At 36.9% G+C, this 20,781-nt stretch overlaps 1 protein-coding gene across 4 annotated transcripts in view; it reads left to right on the top strand.

The window, feature by feature from the left end:
• The window catches only part of CLASP2 (cytoplasmic linker associated protein 2), a 233,029-nt gene that overhangs the window by 12,912 nt on the left and 199,336 nt on the right, over window positions 1-20,781 (top strand). For all 4 annotated transcript variants that reach the window (XM_023214679.2, XM_023214680.2, XM_023214681.3 and 1 more), the window contains exons 2-5: window positions 8,183-8,261; window positions 15,856-15,959; window positions 17,395-17,486; window positions 18,611-18,686. In XM_023214679.2, the coding sequence (XP_023070447.1) occupies window positions 8,183-8,261; window positions 15,856-15,959; window positions 17,395-17,486; window positions 18,611-18,686 (351 nt within the window). The remainder of the gene's footprint in view (window positions 1-8,182; window positions 8,262-15,855; window positions 15,960-17,394; window positions 17,487-18,610; window positions 18,687-20,781) is intronic.

Genomic DNA, 20,781 nt, shown 5'->3' with positions numbered 1-20,781 from the left:
GTAAATTTTAAAACATTTGCATCACCTCCAAAAGAACTCTGTACCCTTTAGCTATTATCCCACCCTCCATATCCACCCCAACCTAGTCCTAAGCTACCACTATTCTACTTATCTTTATAGATTTGCCTATTGTAGACATTTCTTATAAATTGAACCGTATAACGTGTAGCCTCTCTTGTGACTAGCTTCATTGAATTGTGATATTTTCAAGGTTAATCTATGTTATAGCATGTATCAGCCATTCCTGTTTATGGCTGAGTAAAATTCTATTGTATGCATATACCACATTTTGTTTATCTGTGCATCAGTTGATGGACATGTGGGCTGTTTCCGCCTTTAACTATTGTGAATAATGCTGCAGTGAACATTGATGTACAGGTACACATGGCTATATCTGTTTGAGTTCACTTCCTTTGGGTATATACCTAAGAGTGGAATTCCTGGGCCATGTGGTAAATTTATGTTTAACTTTAGAAGGAACTGCCAAACTGTTTTCTTCAATGGCTGCACCATTTTACATTACCACCAGCAGCATGTAAGGGTTCCAATCTCTCTGCTCCTGCTTCAGCTTCCCAAGTAGCTGGGACTACAGGTGCATGCCACCATGCCCAGCTAATTTTTGATATTTTTAGTAGAGACGGGTTTCACTGTGTTAGCCAGGATGGTCTCAATCTCCTGACCTCAGGTGATCCACCCCCTTTGGCCTCTCAAAGTGCTGGGATTACAGGGGTGAGCCACTGTGCCTGACTGCCATTCGTATATCTTATTTGGAGAAATGCCTATTCAAGTTCTTTGCTTATTTTTGTTTTTTAATAGGTTTTATTTTTTTAGAGCAGTTTTAGGTTCACAGTAAAATTGAGTGAGAGAGACAGATTTCTCATATATCCCCCTGCTCCCGCATAATGCACAGGCTCCCCCACTGGCAGCATTCCCTATCAGAGTGATACATTTGTTATAATTGATGAGCCTACATTCACACATCATTATCACTTAAGGTCCACAGTTTACATTAGGGTTCACGCTAAGTGTTGTACATGCTATAGGTTTTGATAAATGCACCTAACATTATAGTATTATGCAGAATAGTTTTATTGCCCTGAAAATCCTCTGTGCTCTGCCTAAAACTTCCTCTTTCCCCCAATACCTGGCAATCCTTTTACCATTTCCATAGTTTTGCCTTTTCCAAATGTCATGTAGTTTGACTCCAACAGTATGAAGCCTTTTCAGGCTAACTTCTTTTACTTAGTAGCTTACATTTAAGGTTCTTTCATGTCTTATTCATGCCTTGATAGCTCATTTCCTTTCAGTGCTGAATATTATTCCATTGTCTGAATGTACTACATATTTATCCATTCCGCTACTCAGGGACATCTTGGTTGCTTCCAAGTTTTGCCAACTGTGAATAAAGTTGCTTTAAACATGAGTGTGGGCTGGTCATGGTGGCGCATGCCTGTAATCCCAGCCCTTTGGGAGGCCAAGGCGGGTGGATCGCTTGTGTCCAGGAGTTGAAGACCAGCTGGGTCAACGTGGTGAAACCCTATCTCTACAAAAAACAAAAACAAAAAATTTGAGTTTGTAGGTGTTTTGTGGGCATTAGTTTTCAACTCCTTTGGCTAAATACCAAGGAACATGAATGATCACTGGATCATATGGGGGAGAGTATATTTAGCTTTACAAGAAACTGCCAAAATAACTGTACCATTTTGCGTTCCCACCAGTGGTGAATGAGAGTTCCTCTCTCTCCCTACCTTTGTCAGCACTTAGTGTTGTAGGTGAATTGGGTTATGGCCATTTTAATAGGTGTGTAGTGGTACCGTAATTTTATTTGCAATTCCTAATGACATATGATGTTGAGAATCTCTTCATGTGCTTATTTACTGTTTATATATCTTACATCTTTTTTGGTGAGGCACTGTTTGGATCTTTTGTCCATTTTTTGAATTGTTTATTTTCTTGTTGAGTTTTAAGAGTTCTTTGTATATTTTGCATTACAGTCTTTTATCAGATGTGTATTTTGCAAATATTTTCTCCCAGTCTGTGGCTTGTTTTCCATTCTCTAGACATCTTTCATAGAACAGAAGTTTTTAATTTTAGTGAAGTCCAGCTTAACAGTTATTTCTTTCATGGACCATGCCTTTGGTATCATATCTAAAAAGACGTTGCCACACCAAGGTCAGTTAGATTTTTTCTTATGTTATTTTCTAGGAGTTTTTTATTTTATGTTTAGTTTTATGATCCTTTGAGTTAATTTTTGGGGAAGGACGTAAGGTCTGCGTCTAGATTAATTTTTTTGCGTGTGGATCTCCATTGTTGCAATACCATTTGTTGAAAAGACTATCTTTTCTTCATTATATTGCCTTTGCTTTTTTGTGAGAGATCATTTGACTATATTCATGTGAGTGTATTTCTAGACTTTCTATTCTGTTTGCTCATTTTAAAAAATGGATTATTTGTCCTTTTACTATTAAGTTGTAAAAGTTCTTATGGATACAAGTCCCTTATCAGATATATGTGTTACGAATGTTTTCCCCTATTCTGTTGGTTGTCTTTTCACTTTCTTCATGGTGTTTTTTTGAAGACTAGGTGTTTTTAGTTTTGATAAACTCTAATTCTTTTTTTATTTGTTTATGCTTTTTATGTCCTGTCTAAGAAACCATGGCCAATGTCACAATGATTTACCCTATGTTTTCTTCTAATAGCTATGGAGTTTTAGCTCTCACATTTAGGTTTATGATTCATTTTGAGTTAATTTTTATGTATGGTGTGAGGTAGTGGTCCACATTCATTCAGTTGTCCTAGTACCATATGTTGAATCATTCCCCATTGAATGGTCTTGACACCCTTGTTGAAAATCAGTTGCCCATAAAAATGTATGGGTTTATTTCTGGACTCTGAGTTCTATTTCATTAATTTATATTTTTCTCTTTTTGCCATTATCACACTGTCTTGATTACAGAAGCTTTGTAGGATGTTTTGAAATTGGGAAATTTGAGTCTTCCAACTTTTTCAAGCTTGTTTTGACAATTCTGGGCCCCTTGAATTTTCATATGAATTTTAGAATAGGCTTGTTAAATTCTACAGTGAACCCAGTTGGCTATCAGATAAGTATTTTGAAAATATTTTCTCTTAATCTGTGCCTGGATTTTTCATTTTCTTAGCTGTGTCTTTTAACAAGCAGAAGTTCTTAGTGAAGTCTGCTTCATCAATTTTTAAAATTTTATGTTGTCTTCAAGAATCTTTTATGTTTTTTTCTTTTATGTTTCTTTTCATGTTGTCTCTAAGAATTACTTGTGTACTCCAGGTGTGAAGATTTTCTCCTGTGTTTTCTTCTAGTAGTTTTATAGTTTTAGGTTTTATTTTTATGTCTAATACATTTTTGAGTTGATTTTTGTGAATGATGTATAGGTTGAGGTTCATTTTTTATTTTGCATATGGATATCCAATTGTAACATCACCATTTATTGCAAAAGTATATTTCTTTCCTTCATTGAATTGCCTTTGCACAGTTGTTGGATATCAATTGACTATATATGTGTATGTCTATTTTTCTACTCCCTCTTCTGTTTCATTCGTGTATATATTTGTTTGTTCTTTTGAGACAGGGTATTACTCTGTTACCCAGGCTGGAGCACAGTAGTACATTCATAGGTCACTACAGCTTCAAACTTTTGGGCTCCAGTGATCCTCCTGCTTTAGCCTCTTGAGTAACTGGTATTACATGCCTGTGCCACCATGGCCAGCTACTTTTTAAAATTTTTTGTAGAGACAGAGTCTCACTATGTTGCCCAGGCAGGTCTCCAGCGATCCTCTTGTCTCAGCTTCCAGAAGTACTAGGATTACAGGAATGTGCCTCTGTGCACAGCCCCCACATTGTCTTGATTACTATAGGTTTATATTAAGTCTTCAAATCAGATAATTGCACTTTAACTTCATTTTTCTTATTCAATATTGATATGAGTATTCTAATTCATTTACCTTTCTATATACATTTCAGGATCAGCTTGTCAATTTCTGCATCAAATTCTACCGGAATTTTGATTGGGATTGCATTCACACAAGAACAATTTGTGGGGTTTCAAATCTTTATAATATTAAGTTGTCCAATTCATGAATTTGATATATATATATCTCCATTTATTCAGCTCTTCTTCGATCACTTTCATTAGCATTTTGTGATTTCAGCATGTAGATCTTGGACTTAATTGTTAGAATTATATCTAAGTATTTTGTGATTGTTGTTAGTTTTGTAAATGATACAATATTTTGAAAATTCCCGATTGTTGAGTGCTGGTATATATGGACACAGTTGATTTTTTTTTTTTTTTTTTTTGAGACGGAGTTTCACTCTTGTCACCCAGGCTAGAGTGCAATAGCGCGATCTCAGCTCACTGTAACCTCTGCCTCCCAGGTTCAAGTGATTCTCCTGCCTCAGCCTCCCTAGTAGCTGAGATTACAGGCACCCGCCACCACACCTGGCTAATTTTTTGGTATTTTTTAGTAGAGACAGAGTTTTACCATGTTGGTCAGGCTGGTCTTGAACTCCTGACCTCAGGTGATCTGCCTGCCTCACCCTCCCAAAGTGTTGGAATTACAGGCATGAGCCACCACGCCTGGCCCACAATTGATTTTTTTATAGTGACCTTTTATCTCATGACTTTACTAAACTCAATAGACCTAGTATTTGTTTTAGAGTGTCAGTTTTTAGAGTAATTAAATACATATATTTAATATATTTTAAAGGTTTTTTTGTTTGTTTGAGACAGTGTCTTGATTTGTTGCCAGGCTGGAGTGCAGTGGCACAATCTCAGCTTACTGTAGCCTCTGCCTTCCAAGTTCAAATGATTCTCATGCCTCAGCCTCCTGAGTAGCTGGGATTACAGTTATGTGCCACCACACCCAGCTAATTTTTGTATTTTTAGTAGAGATGGGGTTTTGCCATGTTGGCCAGGCTGGTCTCGAACTCCTGACGAACTCCTGACCTCAAGTGATCTTCCAGCCTCCCAAAGTGCTAGAGTTATAGGCACGAGCCACTGTGCCCAGCTTATTTTTAAGGTTTTAAATATTTATTTTAATTTCAACTATTTCCTGTTATTTCTTAGTGTAGATCTAAGTTTTTGTCTGCTGTCGTGTATTTTTTTCCCCGAAGATTTTCCCTTAACATTTGTTGTGATACAGGTCTCTTGTAATGAATTCTATCAGATTTTGTTTGTTTGAAAAACTTTTTATTTCTCCTTTAGTTTTAAAATATCTTTTATTTTAACTAGGTATAGAATTCTGAAGCGACAGCATTCTTTTTTTTTTTTTTGGTAGTACAGTAATCCGTGGTTTTGCTTTCTACGGTTTCACTTACCTGTGGTCAGTTATAGTCCCAAAACAGGTAAGTACAATATAATATTTTAAGAGAGACAAAACACACGTAACTTTTGTTATAGTATATTGTTATGGTTATTATACTTTATTATTGTTGTTAATCTTTTACTGTGCCTAATTTATAAATTAAACTTTATCATAGGTATATATTTGTAGGAAAAATTATATATAGGACTCAGTACTGTCTGTGGTTTCCGGTGTCCACTGGGGTCTTGGGATGTATTACTTAAACAGATAATGGGGCACTACTATACTGTAACAGTGTCATTCTATTGTTTCCTTACTCTCATACTTTCTGGCTGGAAGTCTTCTGTACTTGTGTATTTAATGTCCTTTTGTTTTTTCTCATTGACTTTAAGATTTTTCTTTCTTTTAGTTTTAACAGTTTGAATAGGATGTGTCTTGGTGTTTTTTGGAATTTCCTGTTTGAGGGTTCTCTGAGACTGTTAGATGTATGGTTTGATGCCTTTCATTATTTTTACCATATTCTTGGCCATTTTCCCTCCAAGTATTTCTTCTACCTTGTTCTCTCTTCTAGAATTCCTATGACGTTATGTTGGACAATTTGATATTATCTCACTGCTCTTGAATGCTTTGTCTCTCCCCTTCCCTTTTTGTTCCTTTTTGTATTTCAAATTGAGTAATTTGTATTAACGTATTTTCAGATTCCCTGATTCTTTCCTTTTCTGTGTCAAATCTTTTGATGAACCCATCAGAGGCATCTTAATCACTTTTGCCTTCCTTTTAATGCATTTAAAAAATTATTTGCATTTTGAGTCTGCCTTAAAGTTTTCACCTCTCTGCTGGAATTCCTTTTATTCATGCATGTTGTTTGTTCTTTTAACTAGAACATTTACTACATTAATCACAGTTATTTAAATGCTCTGATAATTCCAGCTTTCAGATTATCTATGTATTTTGTTCCATGCTTTATTCTTGATATTGGTTTGTATCCCTCCTTGCTTTTTTGTCTGTCTCATAATGTATGGTTGAAAACTGGACAGTGTTTGAGATGTTTAAGTTAAATAGTACTTATGCCTAGAAATGACATGCTTTTTTTCTGCTAAGCTTATATGTAGTGTGGAGCTATGCAGTCAGTCTAGTCAGGAGTTGAGTTAGGTTTCGATGTTATGATTGCTATAGTTACTTTAATTCGTATTTGCTTCACATTTTTTTGTCACTTGGTTAATTTTATGAAGGGTTTTCCTCAAGTTTCTACTCAACTCTGCACTTTAGGTTTTCCCTATTTTCTTGTGCTTCATAGAGGATTCTTCTTTGTGTTCTTGCCCCTTCCCCACTGGTAGACTGCTGTTGCTTCTTATTTCATGCTTGCCAGTCTGGTTGGGGAAAACAGGGTCATTCTTTGTTTTTCTGGTCCAGCTTCAGTCTTAGGAAGCTTTTTGTCCTGAGTCTTGGGGTAAGGCTTTATAAAGACCATGGCTTTCCCCAAATGTATGGGCCCCAGGATGTTTTTCTGCTACTTCCTCTGGGGTAGAAGGCTTTTTATCTTTTTCCTCTCCTTAACAGCATTGAGTTCTACCTGTGCCTTAGGAGTAACAGTGTTTGATAGCCTTCACTGAGGAGCATCAAACTTTTATTTCTTAGCTTCAAACTTTTGTTTGAACAGGACAAGGGTACTAGGCGCCTTTGTGCCTTTCCAGTATCCTGCTCAGCCCTTAGTCGTAAGAGTGTCCAGTGGAGGTTTGTGGAGAAAGAGCTTGAAAGTAGATGTGAACTGGAGCCTATAAGTGGATATGAATTCTCCTTGTGTCTGTGGCTAGTAGGGATTGTATTTTTATGCTAACCCACACTCAGTTGTAAATAGTTATGTAAAGTATAACTGCCTTCCTCTTACTCAGTTACATCATGGATTCATTTTCCTCCTGTCCTGTCACATGTGACCTACTGGCTGTGTCCCATGTCTTTGTTTAGATTTCAGGTTAGTTGGTTATTCTCCAGCCTTAGCTTTCTGATAGATTCAAGAACAGTTAGGATTTTGTAGACCCAGTGGGCTTTTTCTTGTTAGAATGAGAGAGATGTTCTTTCTAGTTTATACATCCCAGACAGAAGATGAAATTCCTCTGTAATTAAAGAGGCTCTTCATTTTTAACTGTTTCATTTAGGAAACATTTCAAAGTTACGAACATAGTTATGCATACCACATAACAACATTGTGGTCGGTGATGGACTGTATATACATTGGTGGTCCCATAAGATATAATAGAGCTGAAAAATTCCTATTGCCTGGTGATGTCATAGTTGTTGCAATGTTGTGCTTGCATCACCTTTTTTATGTTTAGATACACAAATACCGTTATGTTAACAGTTGCCTACAGTATTTTGCACAGTAACATACTGTACAGGTAGTAGCCTAGAAGCAATAGCATATACTGTGTAGGTTAGGTTTGTAGTAGGCTATATACTATCTAGGTTTGTGTAAGTGCACTCTGATGTTTGCACAATAACAAAATTACCTAATAATACATTTGCTAGAATTTATCCCTGTCATTAAGTGATGCATGACTGTAGAGTCAGTAAACTCCTGTGTAACTTCGTCTAATTTACCAGTTAGCGTTGTACCAAATATGCTTTATTGCGATCTTCCTATTTACACATCATTATTGTTGTTTTTATTGTTGAACCATTTGAGATTAGAGTGCTCCAACCTCATGACTGTTTACCCTTGAATACTTAAATTTCATTTTTTAAAAGTAATATATTTATGAAGATCTTTTATATGTCAAAAATTATATGCTGATATTAAAGTATGCATCAGTAATTTATATTCATTAAAATCCCTTTTTATCTGTAGGTATCATTAATGGGATTGGAAATCTTAAGTGCCTTTGTGGACAAATTATCAACACGCTTTAAATCCTATGTAGCAATGGGTAAGTTAACTTTATTTACATTTCTAAATAAGATTTGACATGATGACTTTTTTCCTTAGTTTTTGTTTAGCAGAAATAGTTCTCTGTAAATTAAAAAAGGTAATTTCTATAATCCCAGCACTTTGGGAGGCTGAGGTGGGCGGATCGCCACAGGTCAGAAGTTCAAGACCAGCCTGGCCAACATGGCAAAACCCCATCTCTACTAAAAATACAAAAATTAGCCGGGCATGGTGGCATGTGCATGTAATCCCGGCTACTTGGGAGGCTGAGGCAGGAGAATCGCTTGAACCCAGGAGGTGGAGGTTGCCGTGAGCCGAGATCATGCCACTGCATTCTATCCTGGGTGACAGAGTAAGACTCTTGTCTCAAAAAGAAAAAAAAAAGTGATTTTATGTAACCCAGAGATTTAAACTTAGCATTTCAGTTTACCCAGAGACAAAGTTTTAAACTTACTTAAATCACCTTTGAGGCAAAAAAAAAAAAAAAAAAAAAAGAAAAGAAATTTTTTTTACTGGATCTTATTACTATTTTGTGAAATGCCAAATTTGTAATATAACTTACAGTGCCATGTTTCAGACTATTTGTGGGGAAGGATCAGTTTCTTCATTGCCAGCATGTTGCAGACCTGTATTTTATAAAATATAATAAAAATAAATTACAGCAAAATTAAATGAAAAAAAAAGGCTCAATTTTTTATCATTAGATGCAACAAACAAAATTTCTTTGGTCAAATTGCTTCAAAAACATTTTCTAAGTACTCTAAATTTCCTTATCACAGACAGTCTGTAGATTGATCCTAGGCTGTTGATCATACTTTGAATAGCGCTTGCTTACAGTGTGTTTGTAGTACAGTGTGTGTGGTAGGATAATGCTCTTTGTATAGTTATTAGGATTACAGAGTTGGCTCTGACTTATTTTCTAAACCCAAATGACCTTCATGTACCTTTAGAGTATGTTATAAATGGATTTGATCCTATTATATAGCAGCATTATATAGCATACAGAAGGGTAGCCTCAGATATTAGTGATTTTCTTTGCTTTTTTCTTTTGTATTTTAAAATAGAGATGGGGTGTTGCTATGTTGCCCATGCTCAAGCAGTCCTCTCACCTTGGCTCATGGTGAATTCCTGGGCTCAAGCAGTCCTCTCACCTCGGCCTCCCAAAGTATTAGCATTATAGGCATGAACCACCATACCTGGCCAGGGATTTTCTTTTGTGGATTAAGTTAATGCTTCCTAATATCAGTATATCATCACACGTACTTTCTGATATGTTTGGTTAACTTTTTGCTTCATGTTTGGTATGCTACTTACCCTTCTTCATCAGTTTTTTCTTTTATTTTCTTTTTTTTTTTTTTTTTTTTTTTGAGACGAAGTCTTCCTCTGTCACCCAGGCTGGAGTGCAGTGGCCGGATCTCAGCTCACTGCAAGCTCCGCCTCCCGGGTTGACGCCATTCTCCTGCCTCAGCCTCCGGAGTAGCTGGGACTACAGGCGGCTGCCACCTCACCCGGCTAGTTTTTTGTATTTTTAGTAGAGACGGGGTTTCACCATGTTAGCCAGGATGGTCTCGATCTCCTGACCTCGTGATCCGCCCGTCTCGGCCTCCCAAAGTGCTGGGATTACAGGCTTGAGCCACCGCGCCCGGCCTTTTCTTTTATTTCCTAGTTATCTTTTCAACAGAAACATCTGATGGGGTTTTCTATCTTTATTATTTAGTTTTAATCAACACCAGGTTCCACTTCATCCTTTGTGTTAGTATTTTCTGAATTTTTTTTTTTTTTTTTTTTTTTTTTACTGTTAGTCTCCACTTAGAACTCTATAGTAGGCCCAGGGACTCATTGGCTCACACCTGTAATTCCAACAATTTAGGAGGCTGAGGTAGGAGGATTGCTTGAGGCCAGGAGTTTGAGACCAGCCTAGGCAATAGAGTGAGACCATATTTTTACAAAAAAAAAAAAAAATCAGCAGGCTTAGTGGTGTGTGCCTGTAGTCCTAGCTACTCTGGAGACTGAGATGGGAGGTTGGGCCCAGGAGTTCAAGGTTACACTGAACTAAGATTGCACCAAGGCAAGGTTACACTGAACTAAGATTGCACCACCATGCCCTGGGCAGCAGAGTGAACCTCTGTCTCTTTAAAAAAAAAAAAAAAAAAAAAAAAAAAAACTATGGCAGGTACTGAAAACTGCTCTACAAGCATTTTACTTGTTTATGTTTTCTTTCTTTCTGTCTCTCTCTCGCTGTCCCTGTCTCTTTATTTTCTTTCTTTTCCTTCTTTTTTCTTTTTTGAGATGGGATCTTGCTCTGTCACCCAGGCTGGGGTGCAGTTGTATGATCGTGGCTCACTGCAGCCTCAGCCTCCTCAACACCCAAGCGATCCTCCCACCTCAGCCTCCTGAGTAGCTGGGACCACAGGTGTGAACCACCATGCCCAGCCTACATTTTCTTGAAATATGTTGAATCAGTGTTTAAAATTGAGAAGTTTTACATGAAAATTCATATTTCTGGCTTGTCTCAAGAAATTGCCTCATGTAGTAACCCTGATCAGAAGTTGCTTTGTAGTTTCTGTCATGTCTAGTTAATGATCTTTCCCATTCATAAAACCTCCTCCACCCCCAAAACCCTCTTGTCTCTTTGTAACTGAGAAAGTTAGGTATAATATGGTAAGGTTGGAATACTGCACTTCTTAAACTGGCTAAGTATCAGCATTTCCTGTGTCTCCTTGGATGTAAATGTTTGTGTTTGTGACTCTTGCCCTATAGTAGCTCCCTGTTATTAATTGCTACAGAGAAAATTGAGACTTAAAAGTAGTTCTAGGTATTATGTATCTCACTTATTTTTCAGACACCAGGAGTACCACATGGGGTTTTACGTCCTGACTACACTCATACTGAGGCAATGGGAATATTGGGACCTGAATTGTAGTTTGACTCCCAACACTGTCCTGCTTTCAGAACTTACTTCTCTAAAGCCGTCTTTTACCATATATGTTCCTTCTCCATCTCAGTAGACTTTTTCTTTGTAATCTTTAGCAAGTACTTTGTCTCCACTCTAAGCTAATCAGAAACTTGCTCACTCTTTCTAGGCGTAGCTGAACTTGTTTATGCCTCTGCTGTGCCCTTATTTCTTTTTGAAATCTTCCCCTCTTCTCTGTGGTCCTTTCTTTCCCTTCTAAAAATGTACTTCAGATTTAAGAATCTCAGGAATTTTCAGGTTAACCTCACCCTATGTTGAATTTTTCTTTACTCTGTGATTCTTACACAGTTAAATACTTAATGAATTACATTAACTTGCTTTTGTTGGTTAGTGTTTTTCATTTGTGTTTGTGCAACTAGATGGCACATGTTCATACACTCTTATATATGTATAATTTTTTTCTTCTAATCTCCTATTCTTTCTAGTTATCCCTGTGCATTTACTGTTAGTATTGTTTTCACTTTGAATCATAAGTGCTCATCATTGTCCTTAATGAAACTTGAACTTGTTATTACTTTAGGATAATAGACAGTGTGGTATAATAGGAAAATTTTATTACAGCTTTGCTATCATTAATTGAATGCCTACTTTTTACCCATTTTTGTCTATTTACCTTTTACCCTTTTACTACTTTACATACATGAAAGATTATCCTGACTTCATTTCTAATTTGTAGAATAGCTCTGCAAGATAGGCAGCATACCTGTATGCTCTTAGAAAGGTACGGAACTGGACTAAGAGTCCCAGGGTTAGCTTTTTGGTTTTATCACTGTTACAGGACTTAGCCAGATCACTTTAGGAGTCTTTCTGTAAAAGGAAGGAGTTGAATTGGATTATGTCTGGAAGGTGTTTTGGTAATCTAACTGCAGATATATATAACTTGATTTGAGAGATAATGTTTAGTTTTGGTGCACTCGGGTTATTAGTTATCATTACAGGTATTTTTTTTTTTTTTTTTTTTTGAGACGGAGTCTGGCTCTGTCTCCCAGGCTGGAGTGCAATGGCCGGATCTCAGCTCACTGCAAGCTCCGCCCCCCGGGTATATGCCATTCTCCTGCCTCAGCCTCCGGAGTAGCTGGGACTACAGGCGCCCGCCACGTCGCCCGGCTAGTTTTTTGTATTTTTAGTAGAGACGGGGTTTCACTGTGTTAGCCAGGATGGTCTCGATCTCCTGACCTCGTGATCCGCCCGTCTCGGCCTCCCAAAGTGCTGGGATTACAGGCTTGAGCCACCGCGCCCGGCTACAGGTATTTTTAATATTCTTTTACGTTAAAAGTGAGAAGTGTTTTAGGAAGATTGAGATTCATTTTCAGTTTTAGATACAGTTCCAAAAAGAGTATAAGCTCTATTAATGTAATTCTTAAATATATAATCTATATATATGCATGTATTAATAATAGAAAATATTTTAGCTTCCTTTTGTGACCACGTATATTGTGGAAAAATATAATTTTCAAACAAAAAATATACAATTTACATTTAATATTGATCACCAGCCCTGGTTTTATAACTGATTCAGTAAAGGATCTCGTATCTTACAAATTTTGTAAACTGTTTTAAAATTTTAAACAGTTATATCCCAAAATGTTATTGTAGAAGGAAAACAAGAACAGTTAGGCTACCCGGTTATCACTTTCATAGAATGATTTGCATCTTGTACAATGCTAAAAGAAAAAAAAATACTAAGAGTTACGTTTCAGCCTTCTTCCGTGGGTCATTGTCCAAATTCCAGTCTGTGCTAGATTGATTCATTTGTTTAACACATTCATATGGAGAGCCTATTGAGTGAAAAATTCTGTTCTGGATACCCAATAAATATTTGTTGAATATTCATCATATTAAATGATAATGATCATGGGCTTGGCACAGGTGCTTTTTCCTTGTTTTACTTCATTCTTTCACTAGTCATGTGAGGTATAGTTCTGTCAGCCTTCCATATTTTACAGACAAGGAAACTTTGAAGTTCAGGGAATTTTCTGTTTTGTAATTAATAACTGGTAGAGTTAGGAATACAATCTTGTTCTGTTTGACTCCAGGGTAGCATGTGTTAAAAAGCGATCCAGTGCAAAAACAGCATGAATTTCTTGTTTAGATTATTAGCTGTAATACTAATTTTATGTAATGTGAGGCTTTTTGTTTTTTGTTTATGTTTCGTAAAATGGTTTTTAATATTGAAGTGAGCCCCTGTTTGGGCTAACATTTGAATTTTCTTGTTAGAGTTAAATTTCACCTCTCAGGAATGAAGGATCTTTTTCCATTATTGTTATATGGTTGGTAACATATACACACACACTCAAACACCTCAAATTATAAGTAAATGGAGATGGTTATGACTGTGATCTCACATTGTATAGATATTTATTTATTTATTATTTTTTGAGACAGGGTCTTACTCTGTTGTCCAGATTGGAGTGCAGTGGCATGATCTTAGCTTACTGCAGCCTCTGCCTCCTGGGATCAAGCCATCCTCTCACCTCAGCCTCCCAAGTGCTGGGCTATAGACACGCACCACCACGTTCGGCTAATTTTTACAGTTTTAGTAGAGACGGTATTCCATCGTGTTGGCCAGGCTGATCTCAAACTCCTGGCCTCAAGTGATCCACTTGCCTTGGCCTCCCAAAGTGCTGGGATTACAGGTGTGAGCCACTGCACCTGGCCAGTATAGATTATTTAAAACCTGGTTTCACTACTTGTTGTTTGCGCGACTTTGGATAAGTTATTTAATCCTTCTGTGCCTTCTCTATCAAATGGGCCTACTCTGTTTCATAGGACTGTTGAAAGGATTAAATGAGATAATTCGGTGGTTAGTGCATAATAATATCTAACATTTGTTAAGTGTTTACTATTGTCTTCTGCCTTTCAGAAGCTATCAGAACCAGAAGCCCATAATGGCAACCTTATAGATGTTGACAAATTCCTCTAGTGTTAACAGTACATCCAAGATGTATGAGAAGAATTTATATTGTTCCTATTGATGAACATTGTCGCATAATTAGACTTATGATTTTTATGTCTTGGACATTGTTTTCTTACACAGTCATTTCTTTGATTAAGCTTAAGGCTTTTGGATGGTATCTTTCCATTTGGTATGTTGCCTTCTCACTCTAGTCATTTGTTTCCCAAAAAGAATGTAATTTCTTTTTTCTTTAACTCTTGTTGTTCATTATTACATCAGTTTTGGTTATTACATTATAGATAATAGATTGGCTTCAAATTATATACACATTTACTTATATATGTTTATAAATAAACTAGAGAAATATTTCTTTCTTGATCTGATTTCTTTCTCCTTCCTTTGTTTAGACTAGACTTAGTCCTCCGTTGATTCAGTGAAAGAAAAGCTATGTAGTAGTCCCCCATTATCTTCAGGGGCTGTGTTCCAAGACCCCCAGTGGATTCTTGAAGCCTCTGATAGTCCAAACCAGTCCATGACCTGTTAGGAACTGGGCTGCACAGCAGGAGGTGAGTGGCCAGCAAGTGAGCATTACCACTTGAGCTCTGCCTCCTGTCAGATCAGCCTCAGTATTTGATTCTCATAGGAGCACGAACCCTATTGTGAACTGTGCATATTGTGGGATCTAGATTGTGCACTCTTTACGATGCCTGATCCCAAAACCATCCTCCCCGCCCCCTGTCAGTGTGGAAAAATTGTCTTCCACAAAACCAATCCCTGATACCAAAAAGATTGAGTACTGCTGCTATACATGTGATGTGTTTTTGATCTGATAACTGAAACAGCTACTAAGTGACTAACAGGCAGGTAATGTAAACAGTGCAGGTATGCTGGACAAAGGAAGGATTCACATCCCATACTGAATGGAGCAGGACAGCCCAAGATTTCATCATACTACTCAGAATGGTGTGCAATTTAAAATGTATGATTTGTTTATTTCTAGAATCCTCCATTTAATATTTTCAGAGCACAGTTGGCCATGGGTAACAAACCACAGAAAGTAAAGCTGTGGATAAGGGGGGACTACTATATAGCTGTAATATCAAAAGAGAAACAAAGGAAGTGTCCTTGCTTTTGAACATGCAGAAGGATGATAGTGATAGTGATAGTAGGTGACATTTTATAGAAAGTGCTTACTCTGTGCCCTTTACTCTTTGAGTTATGTGTATTATTTTTTAATTTTCAATAATCCTCTGAGATGAGTACTGCTACCCACATTTATGGCTGAGGAAATAGATGAAAGGTATCTAAAAAATAGACATTAGGTCACACACCTAATAAGACCACACTAAATGGTAGTGGTAATTTAAGGGATTACAGGAAGGTAATTTTGACTATGAGATGTTTTTGCCCTATGAACTGACCTTAGAACCTGTTCCCTTTGAGTTCTACTTCCTCCTTGTCCCCTCATCTATACATTCTCTCAGAAAAATAATAGTTTTGCCTGTGTTTTGAACATTATTGTAAGGAGATGTCATGCTGCATGTATTCTTGTGAATCTTCTCAGTTATTTTTTTATTGGATTCGTGTGTAAAGAACTTAAAACAATTTCTTTACCTCACAACTCTTCATTTATGGAAACAATTGCTATTTGTAATTTTGAGAAATGTAGTTTTTAATGGAGATGAGTTATAAGTAAACACTCTTTTACTCCCTCCCCTTCTTTAGTTATTGTAGCTTTAATAGACAGAATGGGAGATGCCAAAGACAAGGTTCGAGATGAAGCTCAGACTCTGATATTGAAGTTAATGGATCAAGTAGCACCACCTATGGTAAGCAAATTCAGATTTTGCTAATGGTAATCACAGCAAATCATTAAAGCCACAGCAAGCATGAATGCTGACATTTTAAACAATCATTTGTTGCCAATGCCTTTAAGAAGTCGACATTTAAGATACAGTGTCAATGTTTGACTGGTTTTTTGCTGCTTATTTTGTACTCTTTAATGCTTTTTTTTAAAGCTAACTAATAGAGTTCAGTGATTTGACAGTATACGGATTATATTATACTTTAGGATTTTTTTTGTTTCTCTTTTTTGTAAATTGTAAAATGTTTGAGAAAGCTTATTTTGAGAACTACTAAATACTATATTGTTCGTTTCTGCAACTCCTACAGAGACCAGAAGAAAATTTTTTCACAAGTGGTTACTATGTTTTCCCAAATGTTTTATATTTCAGAACTAATTTTTTTTTTTTTTTTAATATTGTGGTGAGTGTCCTTCCACTCTTGTTTATTCATTTACATTTTAGGTTGTTTTTGGCTTTCTGTGATTACAGACATTACCATAAGGGGCATCCCTTGTACTTCTATCTTTGAACACAAATATAAGTATTTATATAGAATAGCGTTCCAGAGGTAGTATTGATAAGTCAGGTTACCCACATTTAAGATTTTTTTTTTTTTGTAATTTCTTAAGCCACCTTCTTGAAAGTTTGGTAGGGAGAGAGAAATATATTAGTAGAACTGAATACAGACTCCAGAAAGAATACTGAGTACAGAAAGAGGATGGCTGTGTATGTTGTATATTTGAATTTAGTAAAGGGTAAAAGTGGTGTTTCCAAATGTGGAGAAAGGATTGATTGGTACAGTTGGCTTCACATTTGTAAAAGTAAAGTTGGATTTCTTGTTACACCCAAAATAATTGGTTTAAATTATTTGTATAGGTTTGTCTATGCTTTTTCTAACAGAAAAGTGTGGTAGGTAGCTATAAAATCGGTTGTCCAAATACGTTTCTGTATTTGGATCCAACATTGAAAGGGAAAAAGTCTGAATTATAAAATGTCCAAAAAAAAAAAAAAAGCCTGTTCCGTGTGAGTCTATATTAGTTGCTAGGCAATGTTGGACCACTTAAATACTTACTGGACTACTGGACTTATAATGGTAGCATTGTTATTGAAGGTTTCTTATAGAAGAAATCCTGTGTCCTTGGAAATTCTAAGGTTTTCAGTTGTTGGACATGGTTCTTCTGAGAATAAATAAAATCTAAAGTGAAACATATATAAGTACTAAAATGTGATTAAGGTAATAAAAATGGGTGAGCACAATTGTGTAGTTTGGAAAAACTTATAAGTAGTGGAGAGATGAACAACAGTCTGATGAAAACGTTCAGTTACCAATAAGGTTGGTAGTAGGATTGGGAAGACATAAAAGATTATAACATGAATAATTTAGTTTTTTGTTTCACATTTTTACTTTTCTTTCAAATAGTACATTTGGGAGCAGTTGGCTTCTGGTTTTAAACACAAGAATTTTCGATCTCGAGAAGGCGTGTGTCTGTGTCTTATTGAAACCTTAAACATGTGAGTTTTATGATTACTGGAAATAACTGTCTTTTTTTTTATTTCTCTAAAAAAACCTCAGTTCACAAAGTCAAGGAAAGCTATGGTAATAACACATTTAAAATTGTTATTAAAGCATATAACTTTTTATTTGATACCTTTACTGTTCATTTTTTGTGTATGTTATCTTTCATGTTCTGACTTTTTCAGTTATGTCAGTAATAAGTGTTTCTTCTTTTTTCTTTAGTATGTTAATAGTAGCCACCCAAAACAGATGGTCATGGAACTGATATGCTGATAACTTAGTATCTGTTTCTGTTCTGGATCGAATTTGAAATTGTTTTTAATTCAATGATATTTCACATATTATAACCATTTCCCATCCCCACCCTCCCCCAGAGCAGTGTGGGTGGGTACCAGAGTCATAAACCAAGCAAAACTTTCCCCGGTAACTAGACAGTGAGGCTGGTAGCTGTGTGCAGAGTTCTGGCTGCCATAGTTGCCACAGAACTATGACTGATCTGAAAAAGTGCTAGGACTTCTGTTCTTGCTCTGAATTATGTTTTTAGGTTCTATGCAATGTCATAGGTCATATGTAGTAGCTTTCAACTTTTCCTATAGTGCTACTTCCTTTTCTTAACTATATTTTCACTTATTTTCTTTTATTACTTTATAGTCCTTTCTGCCCTCTAGAAGCCTGTAAGTGTACTCAGTCTACACAGCTCTTTGTGCTGGGTTTTGGCTCCCCTGCCATAAGCATAAAGATCTTTTAATTTCCTTATTTCATTGGAATGCATTTATTTGAGACCCAGAGTCTAAAAAAGTCACAATTTTAAAAGTGAAAAGTCTGATTTTCTTAAGTTATTCATAGGTTGCTTGCTAGGTTTAAGAGTGCCATTGTTGAACATTTTAATCTATTGGATTATGTGTTGTCTTCACTCTCAGTTGTGATTATTCAAGTTTGCATAGTTCACATTGCTTAGAATTATTTTTGCTTGTGTCTCATATCCTTCATGTTTTAATGATGTGTGTCCATCCTCTCCACCATATTTGTCTTATTGCTACAGACAAGAAGGTATAAGGATATTTTGTTCACTGTTTATTAAAAACAAATTCTCTTTATTTTTTTCTCAAATTATATTTAGTTTTGGGGCTCAGCCGCTAGTCATCAGCAAGTTGGTACCACATTTGTGTATCCTGTTTGGAGATTCCAACAGTCAGGTAAAATTTTATTTACATTCAAGCATTGACTGATTTTTTGGCTACCGTTTCTTTTCTAGTCCTCTGATTCTGTTTTTAAAAAAGGAGAGAGGGTGGAAGGGGTTGCTGAAATGAAGATTTTACCTCAAAAAATCCATCAAAGTTAGTTTTTAAAAACATATTCATGAAAGTTGCTTATGTTTGTCAGTTGTTTGGCTAGTAGTAAGGACAGATGGGACTTAAAGGTTAGTTTTGAGTGTGAGAGACTGAGTAACAAAGAGCTTAGATTCCCTGCTACAGTCTACCTGTATGTTAATTGTGGGGACAGATTGTCAGCTCCCTTTGGTTATTGCTGAAATTGGCTGTATAACATTTTGCAGTTGTAAGAGCCCTACTTAACAGAGAGGATTTATATCAGTGGTATATCAGTTGTTAGAAACTTTTTTATCTGAGCTGTCTATACCAGTGGTCCTCAACCTTTTTGGCACCAGGGACTGGTTTTGTGGAAGACAGTTTTTCCATGGGAGGGTAGGGATGGTTTCGGGATGAAACTGTTCCACCTCAGGTCATCAGGTATTAGTTAGATTCTCATAAGGAGTGTGCGACCTAGATCCCCTCGCATGCACAGTTCACAATAGGGTTTGTGCTCCTATGAGAATCTAATGCTGCCTCTGATCTGACAGGAGGTGGAGTTCAGGCGATAAAGCTTGCTTCCCTGTCACTCACCTCCTGTTGTGGTCCTTGAACAGGCTACGAACCCGTATGAGTCCATGGTCTGGGGCTTGGGAACTCCTGGTCTGTACTATAGGTATAATACAGGAATGTGTTCTGGAGAATTCTACTGTCTCTTCAGTTGCCATTTCACAATGAGCTGTGCAAGGGAACTGGAGCTACCTTTCAAATTCCTGTATTCAGACCACATCCTTTTTTTTTTCTTTTTAATTGTAGCAAATACAATATAAAATTTACCATTCTAACTGTTTTTAAGTGTAAGTTCAGTGGCATTACATACATTCACATTGTTTTGCAACACCCATCACTGCCATCTAGCTCCGGAACTTCTTCATCCTCCCAGACTGAAACTCTGTACCCGTGAACAGCAGCTCCCCAGTCCCTGGCAGCCCCCCGGTGGCCCCCCATCCCCAGCTCCTGGCGACCACCATTCTCCTTTCTGCCTTTGTGAATTTGGCTGTTCTGTGTACCTCACAGAGGTAGAATGATAGAATATTTGTCCTTTTGTGTCTGGCTTGTTTATTTAGCATGATGTCTTCAAGGTACATCCATCTTGTGGCATGTATCAGAATTTCCTTCCCTTCTGTTTTAGGCTGAATCATATTCCATCGTGTGTATATAGCACATTTTGTTTACCCATTTCTCTGTGGATGGACATTTGGGTTGTTTCCACGTTTGGCTGTTTCCACGTAATGCTGCTGTGAATATTAGTGTACAAAATATCTGTTTGAGTTCAGGCCACATTCTTGAAATGCAGTTTTAATACAGGAAAATACATTAACCATGATCATAATTTGTATTAATATAATTATTGGCAGTTGTTTACATAATCTTACTACAGGTAGGAATCTTTTTTTTTTTTTTTTTTTTGAGACAGAGTTTCGCTCTTGTTGCCCAAGCTGGAGTGCAATGGCGTGATCCTGGCTCACTGCACCCTCCACCTGCCTGGTTCAAACGATTCTCCTGTCTCAGCCTCTCAAGTAGCTGGGATTACAGGCACGTGCCACCACGCCGGGCTACTTTTTTTTATTTTTAGTAGAAACGAGGTTTCATTATGTTGGCCAGGCTGGCCTCCAACTCCTGACCTCAGATGATCCACCAGCCTTGGTCTCCCAAAGTGCCAGGATTACAGACATGAGCCACCGTGCCTGGCCTACAAATAGATTTTAAAAATTTTTTAATTATTATTATTTTATTTTATTTTATTTATTTTTTTGAGATGGAGTCTCGCTCTTTGTCGCCCAGGCTGGAGGGCAGTGGCATGATCTCGGCTCACTGCAACCTGTACCTCCGTGGTTCAAGCAATTCCCCTGCCTCAGCCTCCTGAATAACTGGGATTACAGGCGCATGCCACCACACCCAGCTAATTTTTTTGTATTTTTAG

Source organism: Piliocolobus tephrosceles, chromosome 2 (genome assembly GCF_002776525.5).
Source record: "Piliocolobus tephrosceles isolate RC106 chromosome 2, ASM277652v3, whole genome shotgun sequence".
Taxonomy (NCBI): Eukaryota; Metazoa; Chordata; class Mammalia; order Primates; family Cercopithecidae; genus Piliocolobus; species Piliocolobus tephrosceles.
This window is presented reverse-complemented; position numbering and strand designations above follow the sequence as displayed.